This window comes from Aquarana catesbeiana, linkage group LG03, assembly GCF_042186555.1.
Source record: "Aquarana catesbeiana isolate 2022-GZ linkage group LG03, ASM4218655v1, whole genome shotgun sequence".
Taxonomy (NCBI): Eukaryota; Metazoa; Chordata; class Amphibia; order Anura; family Ranidae; genus Aquarana; species Aquarana catesbeiana.
Window position 1 is genome coordinate 167464383 of NC_133326.1, and position 17022 is coordinate 167481404.

The window sequence follows — 17022 nt, forward strand, 5'->3', positions numbered from 1 at the left end:
ATCAGTCTATTAGCGCAGTTTCACATTTTCTCACTTGGTTTTATTTATGTTTGTGTTATACATAGGGACTGCAGCTTTCTAATTTGTCTATATTTACCTATGCGCAGTTTTATCTTTTTTCCTTTCATTACTTTATAAGCCTTTGCAACAGTTTACTCCTTACTCCTTATGGGATAAAGGTTTGCATTACTAAAAGCTGATCATTGTAAGCCCCCCCCCCCCCCCCGTCAGTAGTAAATCGTTTGCCTCAACCCTATAACTGCTACATCTGCAGGATAGCTTGTTCTGTTGGAAAACAGACTTAATGGCTAGATGACCAGGTTAAAATAGAGCAATCAAAAGCCTAAAAAGAAAACAAATGCAGCCATCTAAGGCTCTATTCACACCAATGCATTTTTTCATGCTTTTTGCAGCAATGCAGGACATTTTGTTAACATGGGTTCCTATGGAACATGTTCAGATCAATGCATTTTTGTGCCTCTCTGTTTTTGGAAAGGGCCAGGGACTTTTTTAAATGCGAAACAGTGCTTTCTTGGTTCAGTAGATTTCAATGGAGAATCTGCAGAAAAGTATGTAGTGCATTTTTTGACGTGATTTGCGTTTTGAGTTTTTAAATCTGCCAAACGGCAATTTTTCAACAAAAAAAAACAGCAAATCGTGGAAAAAACGCAGTAAAAAAAAAAAACGCAAAAAGCACTGCAGAAATGTTCAAAAGCAACATGCACAGATGTGAATCCTGCCTAAGGCCCCTTTCACACTAGTAGACTGATCTGGTCCACCTGTCCGTTTTTCAAGCGGACCCGATCGGGTTTCCTCTATGGAGCGGTGGGTGTAAGGCATGTTTCACATCTATGCAGTTTGCATATTCCAGGTGCATTTTGTTGCGTTTTTTTAATACATGTTTTTGATCCATTGAAGTCTGTGAAACCAAAAACCAGAAAAAAAGTCCCTGGCCCTTTCCATAAAATGCACAGATGTGAATGTGATCCATAGGAAACCATGTTAAATGGACTGTAGTGTGTTTCTGCAAAACTGAAAATGCACTAAAAATGCATAGGTGTCCATTGACAGCCACATCTGAACCGATCTTATCTGTTAATAACAGACAGATGGGGATTCGTTCCCCGTCCATCTGGCGGATCGGATGGCAGTTTCGTGTAAACGGATAGGCGATCCGTTTACATTCGACTGCCCATAGAGGAGAGCGGTCTGTGTCTGCTCTGCATGAGTGGAGCAGACACGGACCAGGGCTCATCGGACAGATTCCCCATTGAACAGGCAGACTTCAACACCGTGTGTAAGGGGCCTAAGAATCGGTAAGCTGTAATAGAATTGCTTTTGGGTTTAATAATGCTTTAATTGTATTGCACAAAAAATCAGGAATGTATTTATTTACATTTTATTTCTTTGAAAAACAATTCAACAATCATTGGTGTCAGTGGCACTTTAAATACCCCCCCCCCCAAATAAAAAAAACCCTGTTCCTTCCTGCTGTGTGTACAAACATTGAATGCTCCCCTTTCTCCATTGCAAATGGGTTGAATGTAAACACGTGCAGTGTTTACATCTGTGATGCCTGTGATTGGTTAACAGCAATCACAAAGGGCAGAGGTTATCTAATGACTGCTCAATCACAGACACTTAGCATTCACAGACTGGCATACTGTTTTATAAATTGCTCTTAAGAAAATAGCGTTCACCTACCCACCTAAAATAAAAGAAAACAAAACTGAGCACAAAATATTAATTTAACCCCTTTCCTGCTGATGGTACACATATATGCCGCCTCACTGGACTGGGCTTTTTCTGTGGGGCCCTATATATATATATATATATATATATATATATATATAGGGGTCGACCCTCTTGTTTGCTGTAGAGTCAGCTGTCGGGGGAAGCGTTCGACCACCATCCTCAGCGGACATGTCGGAGACAGAGGTCTCTAGAACTGCTCCAGGAGACAGTAGCACCAGCCATGCTAAGGTAAGTGGAACCCTGGGGTGGTGTTCTCTTACCTAATCCCGATAGCTTCACGGGTGTTCTCCCCTCACTGGTGGTCGGGGGGAAGTGGAGTGTGTCTGGGACCCTGGTGGTGGTTGGTCCTGGGGGGGCACTCCTGGTGGTCCTCTGTAAAGCACTGGTGGGATTGGGCATTTATGGCGATTCTCTCTCTCTTTCTTTTTCAGAAAGCCACAGAGAAAAGCAAGTCAAGGTACAGATCTTGCTGCATCCGTCAAGGAGCTTTCTAGCACCTTTCAGTCCTTTAAAGCACTCTTTTCTAGCTTCCAGTTGCCGCAAGCCCAAAGCAGTCCTTTACCAGTGCAGCAGAGTGTTGCACCTAGCCCAGTGGATACTCCCTCTGTTAGTGGAGAGAGACCAGAGGGCTCCAGAGTGGAAATTGAGGAGGAGCCAGATAGCACCGCTTCGGATTCTCAAAGGGAATCGGATGTGGAGGAGGTGGATGGGGAATCCACAAAAACCTCTCGCTATAAGCTTTCCCTGGATGAAGTGGAGGAGCTCTTGGGAGCTATTCACACCACTTTGGGAATTCAGCAAGAAAAGAAGGTGTTATCGCTCCATGACCAAATGTACAAAGGTCTTGGGGAACAAAAAGGGAGGAATTTCCCAGTCCATGATGTATTGGTTGAGGCCATAAAGAATGAATGGAAAGATCCCGAGAGAAAACCTTTCTTTTCAAGGGCTTTGAAGCGAAGGTTTCCTTTTGCAGAAGGGGAGTCTCTAGTCTGGAATAAGACCCCTAGGCTGGATGCTGCTTTTTCTCAAGTTTCCAGACAAACAGATCTGGCCTTCGAGGACATGGGGGTTCTTGCAGACCCCATGGACAGAAGGATGGACTCTCTCTTGAAGTCCTGGGATTCATCACAGGGAAACCTTAAGCCTGCCATGGCGGTCACAGTAGTGGCCCGCAACATGGAATATTGGCTTACTCAAATAAAAGCGCACATTGAGGCAGGAACGCCAAAAGAGACTATTTTGGCTTCCTTCCCCATGCTACTTAAGGGTGTAGCGTATATTGCGGACGCTTCTGCCGAATCAGTGCGCATGTCCGCAAGGTCTTCAGCCCTCACTAATTCGGCTCGAAGGGCCTTATGGCTTAAGACGTGGCAAGGAGACAGCGCGTCTAAAGTTAAACTCTGTGGAATCCCACTCACAGGGGATCTCTTGTTTGGTCCAGGGTTAGAGGCCGTTTTGGATCGGACGGCCGATAAGAAAAAGGCCTTTCCCATTAAAAAGAAGTTGGGGGAGCAGGCTAAAAGAAAGTTTCGTCCTCAGAGAAAGTTCGAAGCCCCAAAAGGTGAGCGGCAGAAAAAAGCTTGGGGGCAGAAGGGCAAGGGGCGGGGAGGGGCGATTTTTCGCCCTCCTGAACAGCCCAAGAAGTCCCAATGACAGGGTAACCACGGTGGGAGGAAGATTGGGGGCCTTCCTCCCACAGTGGGAGATGATCACCTCCAACCAGTTTGTGTTATGGATCATAAGAAGAGGTTACCAGCTAGAGTTCTCGGAACCTCCTCAGCACAGACTTCTGGTCACCGAGCTGCCAAAGTGTGCAGAGAAATCGTCAGCTCTTCTATCCTGTCTACAGGAGTTAGAGGAACAAGTGGTGATAGTGAGGGTTCCTGTAGAGGAGACAGGCAGAGGCTTTTACTCCCACATCTTTGTGGTCCGCAAGCCTTCGGGAAAATTCAGGCTTATCATGAATCTGAAGCCTCTGAATGTCTCAATTACCTACAGGAAATTCCGGATAGATTCTATCTATTCGGTGAAAGCGCTTCTTCCCCCAAATTGCTTCATGGCATCAATAGACTTAAAGGACGCTTATCTGCACATTCCAATCGCAGAAAGTTACCAGAGGTTTCTCAGGCTAGCAGTGAAAACCGGGGAAGGAACGTTTCATCTATAGTTCAGAGCACTCCCCTTTGGACTATCCTCTTCCCCCCGCATCTTCACCAAAGTGATGGTGGAGGTCCTGGCTTTCTTGCGGCTCAGAGGCATCTCTGTAGTCGCTTACCTAGACGACCTACTCCTGTTTGCTCCTTCCCCGGAGCAGTTGTCCCAGGATCTTCAGGTAGCAAGAGACAGCTTAGAAAACTTGGGGTGGCTCTTGAACCTGGAAAAATCCAGTTTGGTTCCGGCCCAAAAGGTCACCTTCCTGGGCTATGTATTGGATTCGACAAACAAAAAGTGTTCCTTCCAGTAGAAAAAATCCAGAAGGTGGACAGAGCAATATTACTGCTCCAGGGCAGCAGATCTCAGTAAGAAAAGCAATGTCAGCATTGGGCTTACTGACTGCCACGCTTCCGGCAGTTCATTGGGCAGGGCTGCACTTTCGCCCCCTACAGCTGTTTATTCTGAGTGTCTGGGACCACAGTCCAGCATCTCTGGACTCCCTTATATCTGTGCCAAGTCAGGTCAAGAGGTCCCTCTGGTGGTGGAGGAAAGGGTCCAATCTCTCACAGGGCCTGGAATGGGTCCTTCCAGTGTCCAGAACGGTTACGACCGATGCGAGCGGCACAGGGTGTGGAGCACACCTAGATTCCAAGATGATGCAAGGCACCTGGGAAAAAGAAGACGCAAAGAAGTCCTCGAACTGGAGGGAACTGAGAGCAATAGAGTTGGCTCTCAGAGCTTTTCAGAGAGAACTCCTGGGACAGCATGTGAGGGTCCGTTCGGACAACTCATCAGCAGTGGCCTACATCAACAGGCAAGGGGGAACCAGGAGCAGATCCTTGTGGGGTCTGGCAGAATCCATCCTCAGGTGGGCCGAAGGGAACATTCTCTCTCTTTCTGCAATACATCTGAAGGGGGAGCAGAACCAAGTGGCAGATTTTCTGAGCAGAAAAATGCTGAAGGAAGGCGACTAGGTCTTGAACCAGGACATCTTCGAGATGATTACTCGGAAGTGGGGGGTCCCCTCTGTGGATCTCTTCGCCTCAAAGGCGAATACAAAAGCTCGTCTGTTCTTTTCCCTAAACAGATGGGACGGAGCAGCCGGGTGGATGCACTAGCTCAGAGCTGGCGTTTCTCAAAGTGTTATGCCTTCCCCCCTCCCGTAATGATTCCAGCAGTTCTGAGAAAATTTCGGTCAGAAGACACAACCCTCATTCTGATAGCACCACACTGGCCAAGGAGGCCGTGGTTCTCTCTCTTGAAGAGTCTGACAGTGGAACCTCCCTGGATTCTGCCTATCCAGGAGGATCTTCTTTCTCAGGGTCCAATCTGTTGTCCTCAGGTGGAGCGATGGAACCTCGCAGCGTGGCTACTGAGGAAGAATTGCTGAAGGGCAAAGGTTTCTTGGATCGGCTAGTGACAACTCTCCTAAATTGCAGGAAAAGAGAGACGCAAGCCATTTACCTAAAGGTGTGGAAACGCTTTAATAGTTGGTGCACAGAAAGCTCCTTCGATGTACGAAGTTCTGTAGCAGTATTAGAATTTCTGCAGGCAGGAACGGACAAAGGATTAGCCCTTAGCACCTTGAAAGGACAGGTGTCGGCACTAAGCGTATTCCTGGAAAAGCCGCTAGCTATAGATCCTTGGGTAGCTAGGTTTTTTAGAGCTTTAGGCAGACAGAGGCAAGTTAAAATTTCCCCTTTCCCAGTGTGGGATCTTTCTTTAGTTTTACAGGCTCTTACAGGGGATCCTTTTGAGCCATTGGAATCCTGTACCTTGAAGTTGATCACCCTCAAAATGGTGTTTTTGGTGGCGATCACCACAGCAAGGAGAGTGAGTGAACTCGAAGCCCTTTCTATTAGGGCGCCTTTTTTTCAGGTTTTTCCGGACCGTTTGATTTTTAAAACGGATCCGGCCTTTTTGCCAAAAGTGGCCTCTAGTTTTCATAGGGGGCAAGAAATTATTTTACCTACCTTCTGTTCGAATCCTGTGAGGGAACAGGAGCATGTTTTTCACAAACTGGACGTTAGAAGGTGCGTCCTTCAGTACTTAGTACAAAACAGTTTAGGAAATCCGATTCTTTTTTTGTATTATTTTCAGGGGCTAGGAAAGGGTTTAAAGCCTCTAAACGATCAATAGCCAGATGGTTAAGGTTGGCCATTAGCCAGGCCTATGTAATCGGGGGTTTGGAACCCCCGGAGGGTATTAAAGCACATTCCACCAGGGCAGTGGCAACTTCTCAAGCAGAGTGGGCTGGTGCTTCTCCGGAGCAGATCTGTAGGGCAGCAACGTGGTCCAGTTTTTCCACGTTTGTGAAGCATTACAGATTGGACCTGCTGTCAGCCAAAGACCAAGCTTTTGGGCGTAAGGTGCTGCAGGCAGTAGTCCCTCCCTAAGGTAAGGTGCTCGCTTATCCTCTCTATGGTGCTGTCCTGAAAGATGAATGGGGAAAAACTGAGTTACTTACCGGTAACATCCTTTTCCAGGAATCTTTCAGGACAGCACTAGTACCCACCCAGGTTATTGATTGTCTATGAGAACTCATCGCATGAGAGCGTCAGGTAAGATAAAGATTTGTATGACGTATTCTTGTGTCTCCCCAGCTGGCCGGAGGAACTCTTGAAGAACTGAGGGGTCGGTGGGAGGATGAGATTTAAATATCGAATTGGAAGGCGGTGTTTCCTAAGAGGGGAGGAGCCAGTGTCTCTCTATGGTGCTGTCCTGAAAGATTCCAGGAAAAGGATGTTACCGGTAAGTAACTCCGTTTTTTCGAGCTACAGGTTTCAAGCAACGCTACGCTCAGGTGTGCATGGAGGCTTTAAGCAGGCCTTAACCACTTGCCGATGCCAATATGTATATATACAATGCGGTTTGCAAGTGGTATACTGGGATTACGGCTGAAGATATTGGCCATGAGCCCATATCGTTTTTGGCAGTCAGCTTTCTCATAAAACCGTTCCGAGTAGCTCAAGCGGTGAGGCGGGGGGGGGGCTTTATGTCGCCGGTATTTCTCATGCTTGCCGGTTCGCTCGAGAAATGATGCGGCCAGCTACTCCCCTAGGCAATCAAATAGTAGATACTCTTTGTGTGTCATTCAATATTTACAGTCTACCAAAGAGTTTAGGAAGACTGATTCAATTTTTTTTTTTGGGGAGCCAAGAAAGGATGCAGAACCTCCATGTATACTGTGGCTTAAACAGGCTTATATAAGAAATGGGATGCACACTCTACGTCTACTAGGGTAATGACTTTGGCATATGCAGACAAAGCAGGTACCAGGACCCATTTGTAGGGCTGCAATGTGGAAAAGCTTCTCTGTTTGTCTAGCATTATAGACTGGGCTTGATGTCAGCCAAGAGGTAGGCGTTTGGTCGAAAGGTCCTGCAGGCTGTTGTCCCACCTAGATGGTAAGTACTCGTTTATTCTGTCAAGATGCTGTCCTGAAAGACACTAGGAAAATACATTACCAGTAAGTGTAACTTGAATTTTCCCTAGAGTCTTTCAGGACAGCAGCGACTGCCCACCCATGTTATGGTTGGATTGTGATTGTTGAGGGTTAGTTTTCCCTGTTATGTTGTCTCTTTCCAGCAGGTTGGAGGTGCTCCAGACAAACTAAAAGGTTTAGCTAAAAGGGGCATTTTAAAGAGCACGCAGGTGCAGCATTTCCTGGGTAAAGGGAGAGGAGCTTCTCTTAAAGTGCTGTCTTGAAAGACTCCTGAAAAAGACATTACTGGTAAGTGAAGCCTGATTTTTTTTTTTTACTTTGGTGCCATCCCACATCACCATTTTTGCCTAGGTGAGAATGATGATATCCCAGGAGGCTATAGGAGCAGGGACACACAGCAGCTGGTGGCGGTATGTCTTCAGGGGCCAGCTGCAAGATCAAGGAAGTGACAGCTGACTCCTGATGACATCGGAGAAGAAGGTGGCAGCGGTCAGCAGCAGGACAATGCTGGATTCGTTGGGCTGGTGAGTATATGTATTAAGGACAGGTAGGAGGGAATAAAAAAAAAAAAAGTGGGCAAAGTTCCTCTTTTAAGAAACAAGTATATGATTGCACGTGTGCATGCACACGTGACCTCATAATGTTGTATCATTCATTTAACTTTTCTGTTTATGTATAACGTTTCGGTTCCAATTACATGCAATAAATAGACTTTGATGTGTGATTTGCCATGGATTTTAACTCCTGTGTATGAGGGACCCACTGAACCTGAAGTGCCCTGGGCCCCCAAGGTCTAAATCTGGTCCTGCTGGGCACTACACCTGTTAAGATCTAGGGTTCTAGAAATGTACATTTCTTTCTCGAACATCACGGGACACAGAGTCACAGTAATTACTGATGGGTTATATAGGTATCACTGGTGATTGGACACTGGCACACCCTATCAGGAAGTTCAACCCCCTATATAATCCCTCCCCCTTGCAGGGATACCTCAGTTTTTACGCCAGTGTCTTAGGTGATGGACGTGTAAAGATGTCCTGTGCTGAGCTCCAAAGGGAATATCCTAAGATCCTATACTGGGGCAAGCCAGGCGAACCGGATCCATTCAAAGTGTCTTTTCATGGCCGAATTGAATGGTACCCGGGCCTCGTGTCCGAAGAAACGAGGTTTTACCCGTAATGCTTCTCTTTTTAGAGAGCTGGACCCCGCAGATCAGAAAATGGCTTTAAACTTCCTAATTTCTGGCGAGTTGCTTTACGGTCCCAGAACTGTTGGATCCCCCTACTGATGGGGGCCCCAGTCTCTGACGGTTTTTTCAAACGGAGCCCGCCGTGAGAGGTGAAGATTGGGTCTGTGTAAACAGCACCCTGCGGCTGGATAAGGTAAGAGGAGATTCCACAGAATTTTTGAGTTCTAGTGGCTTTTCTCCTTTAAGGTAAATGCATGCTATGCCTATTGTGACCACCGGGGGCTGCCAAGAGCACAAACCTACACATGCTGACTCTGTCTCAGGTGTTGTAATCGCTGTTTATGTCCCAGCGTCTCAAGCAGGCTGCAAACAGGTAAGGTGGAAAGGGGGATTTCTCATGTTTGAATGTTCCCCCCAGGCTAGAGAGGGGCCACAGGGGTCTAGAAAGTGGTTATACCACCCGGGCTCTGCGGCCTAATGGCCACCATCTCTGAAGATAGCCGTTCAGGCAGATCTAGGCTTTCCTCTGTTCCCCAAGACCCTCAGACAGAGGAGCTCTGGGATAAAGGAGATGAATCCCTTTCAGAGGATCGGGATGGGATGGATGATTCCTCTTCGGAGGATTCAGGTGGAGAGGGACCCTCTGCGACTTCCCAAGAGGAGAAAGTCTTAGTGCAGATCCTCACTGGATTGGTCCTCTCCACATTTAAGTTGCCCATACCTGAAACTGCTAAAGAATCCTCTTCTGCTTTGGGGTCACTGAAACCTTTCCAAGCAGCACATGCTTTTCCTGTTCATACTTTACTTGAAAAGCTTATTTATTCTGAGTGGGATCACCCAGACAAACGTTTTTTTCCGCCGAGAAAGTTTTCAACACTTTATCCGATGGAAGAAAAGTTTATTAAAATGTGGGGAATACCGGCTATTGATGCCGCCATTTCCTCCGTAAATAATAGCCTGACTTGTCCTGTAGACAATGCTCAGATGCTCGGGGATCCTGTAGATAAAAGGATGGAATCCCTATTGAAGGATGTTTTCTCCTTAGCAGGATCAGTGGCCCAACCTGCAGTAGCAGCGATTGGAGTCTGTCAATACTTAAGAGACCATGTTAAGCAGGTCATCAAAGTATTACCTGAACAGCAGGCCCAGGGGTTTGCTAACCTTCCAGGGGCCTTATGCTTTGTGGTTGACGCCATTAGAGATTCTATCATGCAAACCTCCCGTCTTTCACTGGGGTTGGTGCATATACGTAGAATCCTATGGTTGAAAAATTGGTCAGCCGAAGCACCATGTAAGAAGTAAGGGCTCAGGGTATAGCTGTCATAGCATACCTAGACGACCTGCTCTTGATAGACCGGTCGGTAGCCTCTTTGAATGGAAACTTGAGGACCACGGTCAGGTATCTAGAACACCTGGGTTGGATCCTCAACTTAGAAAAGTCTTTCCTAAAACCAGTAAGAAAACTGGAGTATTTAGGTCTGTTTATAGATACAAGCCAGGAGAAAATATTTCTACCCCAGGCAAAGATCACTGCTTTGAGAGAGCTGATTCTGACAGTAAGGACCAAGAAGGGTCCCTCAGTCCGCCTTTGTATGAGGCTACTAGGGAAGATGGTGTCTTCATTCGAAGCAGTTCCCTATGCTCAGTTTCACTCAAGAGTGCTGCAACACAGTATTCTGTCGACCTGGAACAAGAAGGTTCAGGCATTAGACTTTCCGATGCACCTGTCGCATGCGGTGCGTCAGAGCCTCAATTGGTGGCTCATACCCAAAAACCTGCAGAAGGGGAAATCCTTTCTACCGGTTACCTGGACGGTGGTAACAACAGATGCCAGTCTGTCAGGTTGGGGAGCAGTTCTGGAACAGGCTGCGGTACAAGGGGTATGGTCTAAGACAGAGAGGACCTTACCCATCAACATTCTGGAGATCCGGGCGATACATCTAGCTCTAAAAGCCTGGACTATCAGGCTACAGGGTTGTCCGGTCAGGATCCAGTCTGACAATGCCACAGCAGTGGCTTATGTCAATCATCAGGGAGGCACCCGGAGCCGAGCTGCTCAAAAAGAGGTGAACCAGATCTTAGTCTGGGCAGAGATGCATGTGCCATGCATATCGTCAGTTTTCATCCCGGGAATAGAGAATTGGCAGGCGGACTGTCTAAGTCGCCAGCAGTTACTTCCAGGGGAATGGTCTCTGCATCCCGACGTCTTTTGGGCCATATGCCAAAGATGGGGGGTTCCAGATGTAGATCTCTTTGCATCCCGATTCAACAAAAAGATAGCAAGATTTGTGGCAAGGACAAAAGATCCTCTTGCATGCGGGACGGATGCGTTGGTGATTCCGTGGCATCGGTTCTCACTGATTTACGCATTCCCGCCTATTCTGCTACTACCACGACTCCTTCGCAGGATCAGGCAGGAAAGGAAGTCGGTACTTCTGGTGGCCCCCGCTTGGCCCAGAAGGACTTGGTATGCAGAAATAGTAAGGATGACGGTGGGTTCCCCGTGGACTATACCGGTACGCCCAGACCTGTTATCTCAGGGTCCAGTGTTCCATCCTGCCTTACAAACGCAAAATTTGACGGTTTGGCTATTGAGACCCACGTTCTGAAGAGTCGTGGGCTCTCAGGTCCTGTCATATCTACCTTGATTAATGCAAGGAAGCCAGCTTCCAGGATGATTTATCATAGAGTCTGGAAGGCTTATATAACCTGGTGTGAATCCAGAGGTTGGCATCCCAGGAAATATGTCATAGGTAGAATCCTTGATTTTCTACAGATGGGATTAGAGATGAAGCTGGCCTTGAGTACCATCAAGGGCCAGGTTTCTGCTTTATCAGTATTATTTCAGCGGCCACTTGCTTCGCATTCTTTGGTCCGAAACTTTATGCAGGGGGTGATGCGTCTTAATCCTCCGGTTAAAGCGCCCCTAAACCCCTAGGACTTGAATTTGGTCCTGGCTGTGTTACAGAAACAGCCTTTTGAACCAATAAGTCAGATTCCTTTGGTCTTGTTGACAAGGAAATTAATTTTTCTGGTGGCCATCTCTTCTGCTAGAAGAGTATCAGAATTAGCAGCTCTTTCCTGTAAGGAGCCTTATTTGATTATACACAAGGATAGAGTGGTACTATGCCCTTATCCTAGTTTTTTACCGAAGGTGGTTTCTGATTTTCATTTAAACCAAGACATTGTTCTACCTTCCTTTTTTCCAGATCCCTGTTCTCCGGAAGAGAGATCTCTACATTCGTTGGATGTAGTAAGAGCAGTTAAGGCCTATCTAGGGGCAACTACTCAGATCCACAAGACGGATGTTTTGTTTGTGCTGCCAGAGGGTCCCAATAGAGGACAGGCAGCGTCAAAAGCTACCATTTCTAAATGGATTCGACAGTTGATCATTCAAGCTTACGGTTTGAAACAGAAGATTCCTCCGTTTCAGATCAGGGCACATTCCACAAGGGCTATTGGTGCTTCTTGGGCAGTGCATCACCGGGCCTCTATGGCTCAATCTGCAAGGCCGCAACCTGGTCTTCAGTTCATACATTCACCAAATTCTATCAGGTGGATGTGAGAAGGCATGAGGATATCGCCTTTGGGCGTAGTGTGCTGCAGGCAGCTGTACAGGGTCCTCAGGTCTGATTGCACCCTACTTGGTCGTGGTTCCCCCCCCTCAGGTAGCATTGCTCTGGGACATCCCATCAGTAATTACTGTGACTCTGTGTCCCGTGATGTTCGAGAAAGAAAATAGGATTTTTTAAAACAGCTTACCTGTAAAATCCTTTTCTTTCGAAGGACATCACGGGACACAGAGGTCCCGCCCCTCTTCTAATACACTATATTGCTTGGCTACAAAACTGAGGTATCCCTGCAAGGGGGAGGGATTATATAGGGGGTTGAACTTCCTGATAGGGTGTGCCAGTGTCCAATCACCAGTGATACCTATATAACCCATCAGTAATTACTGTGACTCTGTGTCCCGTGATGTCCTTCGAAAGAAAAGGATTTTACAGGTAAGCTGTTTTAAAAAATCCTATTTTTCCCCATTATTGGGCATTTTATAATTGCACACCTGAGCATTCTGCATAATTTCTGTATCCAAATCAGCAGCTTTTTCTTTTCCTCATTGATGAGGGAATGATCCTTTCACTTCACTAGAGGTCTGAGGTGGGAGAAAGAACTGCAGCACGTGTGGTAGAGGATGGCAGGTGATGACACCTTTTACTGCCTGCCATTCTGCTATTCTGTGGGCCAGGCAAGTCACTCGCTGCTAAAAATCAACTGCTGGAATGTTAAAGGGTTAGTTCACCCTTACCAAAAAACTGCCTATTCAGTAAGGGGTGTCTGTAGATAAAAAAAATTGCAGCTCTGACTAAAGTTAATAAATGCCCCATCTATAGGTGTAGGCCATTTATTTACCTTCTGAAGCCTGCCTGGAATAGCCCCAGGATGTTGCTAAGAGAGGCCTGGTCATTACAGCCCGCCTCCACCATCACAGAGAGTGAGCTCTTTCTCTTCCTTAATGATGTAGCTCTGAGCTCAGCATTTAAAAGTTCACTCCTGTGATGGTGGAGGTGAGCAGTAACAACTACTTCTCTCTAAGCAATGTCCTGGGAGTATTCCAGCCGGGCTTCAGGAAGTACAAAAATGGCCTTCACCTATATCAATTATTCAAGTTTAGTCAATTCTTCAACGTATTTGTATCTACACAGGTGAACAAACCCTTTAACTAAAACCAACAAAGTGAATTTTGGAGGGCATGGTGTCTCCGCAAAAGTGACATGTAAGTCTCTGTTACCCAGGGCAATGTAATAAAAATTCTTATTGTAACATCTAGTCAACTCCACATAGGCTTAGAGCCTCCTGATTGTTGCAAGCAGTACTTTCCTATATTGATCTGTATATAGGCATCCTAGCAACCTTGTTAAAGAAAGATTAGAGCACAAAGGGTAGTAACCCGTAACTACTACTTTTCATTATCTGAACAGTAAATTGAAATCTTCCTACTACAGTTAATTCTCTTTGAACTTCAGCTAAGTTGTTTGCACTTCTGGAAATATCAAACATGTCTTTTTATAAAAAATATAAAAATAATCAATCGAAAGCTGTCAGGTTTTTATTACTATCTGTGTTCCTGTTGGGAGGAGATTTACCCTCACTGTTATGTTTACTGTTATTACCGAGAGGGAAGTGAAGTGAAAGGAGATCCCAAATTCTGGGCTGTCACCAGAACAGGAGTAAAGGGTTAGTCTTCACAATGGGGACACTAGTTCTACTGACCACCAGGGGTTTCCTCCCACTTCCTTATTTAGCTACGGAACAGGAAGTGAAGGGGAATCTCTCCAGTAGGATACAGATGGCAAAAAAAAGCTGAGAGGAGTTATAACCCTCCTTTACTTTATCCAAAATGGGAAAAAAAAGTTTTGCCTTTTTAGTTCTACTATAATGCAGAGAACTTTGTATCTATTAAAGAGAATGGTGACTTTTACCTCAGTCTGAGAAGAAATGCATCCTTTGATTGCCACTACAGTGATCAATATTATAGTAAGCTCATGGTATTGAAGACTGTATAAGGCGTATTCCCCATATAGCAGTGACTGATTGCCTTTAACTTTCCTACCTACTGTATAGTAGTATGATGCTTTCTTGTGTAATGTTTTTCTTGTATAGGTAAAGGGGTCAACTTGTTTGCATTGGTTCTTTCACTATATGGTGTGACTGGTTGCCATTTATTGCTGTAGTTTACCTCATTGATTCTATTATATTTTTTTTTTGTCTTGCAGTAGATCATGGTCTTGAACGACTTGTTACAGCTTATCGTGAGCATGGTCACAAAGCTGCCAAAATCAACCCACTGTTTGTTGGTCAGGCAGTTATGGATATGGTACCAGAAATACAAGTGATTACTGAAGGCCTTCATGGACCCTTTCACACAGCAGGTAATAATTTACTTTATTTTTTTTTTGTGACATAATTTTCCTTAAGGAAGGCTGTCCCATGCTGAGCAGGCAGCTGGGTCCTGGAGACATTTTTACTGCAGGGCTGCCCCATCTTCTTTCTGTCTCTGAACTTCCAACGTTCAGGGGGTTAATAGCTCTGGGTTGAGCTGCTATGAAGAAAGCGCCAGACGACGTGGACCCTACTCCCTTCTTTACCAGGGTCTGTGAATGAAGGAAAGAATCCTGTGGCTTAGCAGACTCTCCCACCATTCACACATTTCCTTTTGCTGTGGATATAGATATATATAGAGAGAGCGCAGCATTTAACACCTTTCTAAACATACCTTTAAGCTAAATTCGCATGGGCGATTGCTGGTTCCTGCAGCTGTTTCAGCCAACTGTAAGCGGCTAACTGCGGCCGCCGAGTCTTGTATGTTTCAATGACAGGTCAGCGGCTGCTGCAGTGGCAGTGATCGTTGCTGGATGTACACAAAGTTGCCCCTGTGAAAGTAGCCTACATCTGTCCATATGTGCTTTTATAATTGCTCTGTCCATTATCATTTACTCGAATTAATAGGGATACTAAATATGGGAAAAGAAGAAGCAACACTGGAAGAGATCTTGGAATACCTGGACCACACTTACTGCGGTCAACTTTCCATTGAAACAAGCCAGTTACAGCACTTGGAAGAAAGGGAATGGTTCTCTAAAAGATTTGAAGAGTTGAAAAGGGAAAACCTTTCCACAGAAGAGAGGAAGCACTTGGCCAGATTGATGCTGGAATGTCAGGTAACCTATATTTGACAAAAGGGAATTGTATTGATTTTCTTTTCTCAGAGCTTTTCCTAGTTATTGGCATAGTTTCTAGTGTGATGCATCAAAATTGACCTATAAATATGTTAACTCTACTTAGTGTTACTAAACCCAGGAACCTGCATTCGTTATATCTGGTCTCCCACAGTACACAGAACATGGACATGCAATAATCAGAAAATGCCAGGAAACAAGATTGGGAGCTTTGAGGTACCAAAAAAATCAAATCATATTGAAAATACAAATTTCATAAATTTTATTTAAACATACATGATTAAAAAAGTTTTTACAACCAAAACATGAATGATCACGCGGTCCCAGTACAAAAGTTGGTTGTCTCTACATGTTTCGCCATAATCATGTCTTCTTCTGGAGCTTTTGTAGGACCTTTTATACAATGTCACCCAAATGTGGTCATGGTTCCAAAGGACCCTCAGGGCCCGCCAGGATGTCCAATGAGGTATCAGTGTGTCATAAAGAGGAGGACATTAGCCCTAAATCCACACTCTATTGTGATAAGAAGTCAAGGAGTTCATAGGCTGATAATTATATCATTTCTATGAGGTATAATTCATATACTTGTAGTAAGCTTCAAAGGGACCTGCAGTCTAAGCACTTCCTTCAGTGAAGATTACCAATTCCTTTCCTTAGTATCAATGTGATACCATTGAACCAGGGAAGACCAATATTGATTAGTCTATCCTAAGGGAATATCTTTTAACCTCAGGTCTAGAATCCTGCAGGAACCATACAGGGCGAATAGCCACAGGGAATGGAAAGGAATTGGTAATCTTCACTGAAGTAGAAAATAGTAAAAACCTTCGCGCCAGTGGTGTCGATAGCAGATAATATATATGAATTACATATACTGGTGATACATCTAGTAAGAAAACATTCCCAACAATAAAGAAAATTTGTGGAAATATATAAACAATCAGTGTAAGCTGCTCCCCAATTTTTGAATAATCAAAAAAATAGATAATCAAAAAAAAGGAATGTAAGGAAGATGGGGGGCGCTATATACCATATTATTCAAGTGCTCTAAATAAATAAATCTCCTGCATTACCAAAAAAATGGAAATGTGAGAAAGCTAGGGGGTGCTAGATACCATACTATTCAAGTGCTTTAAATAAATAAATCTCCTGCATTACCAAAAAAATGAAAACATAATAATGACAAATCATAATTAGATTACACATTGAAGTGCCCACAATAGTGAAAAAAATATATAGTGATTGATTGTCCACATAAAAAAGTGATTTGAAGTGGTTGAAGTGATATCTTTCAATAATATCCCAATCTTGTTGCTGTAAACAAAAGGTTTTCCATCACCAAAGGAAAATAAGAAAAGGAAAACACCTCGAAGTAGTAGATATCTGCTTACCAGATACCAATGACTCCTTTAGTTAAAAAGAGAGTCACTAGCACTTGTGCAGGGTTGTGCCTGCTCACATGGATGGCCGGACTGTGGTTGGTATTATAGGCATGGATCGTTCCCGTCAAGCTCATTCAAGATAGGATAAGGATACATAGGAATCCTATGAACCTTTTGTTTACAGCAACAAGATTGGGATATTATTGAAAGATATCACTTCAACCACTTCAAATCACTTTTTTATGTGGACAATCAATCACTATATATTTTTTTCACTATTGTGGGCACTTCAATGTGTAATCTAATTATGATTTGTCATTATTATTTTTTCATTTTTTTGGTAATGCAGGAGATTTATTT

The 17022-nt window shown here is 44.8% G+C and overlaps 1 protein-coding gene across 2 annotated transcripts in view; it reads left to right on the forward strand.

Annotated features, from left to right (window-relative positions):
• The window catches only part of DHTKD1 (dehydrogenase E1 and transketolase domain containing 1), a 77995-nt gene that overhangs the window by 3170 nt on the left and 57803 nt on the right, over positions 1 to 17022 (forward strand). The window contains exons 2-3 of one of the 2 annotated variants that reach the window (XM_073619497.1): positions 14321 to 14473; positions 15051 to 15262. In XM_073619497.1, coding sequence (XP_073475598.1) covers positions 14321 to 14473; positions 15051 to 15262 — 365 coding nt within the window. Of the gene's footprint in view, positions 1 to 14317; positions 14474 to 15050; positions 15263 to 17022 lie in introns of both variants that reach the window. The other variant, XM_073619496.1, reaches the window with a different exon arrangement.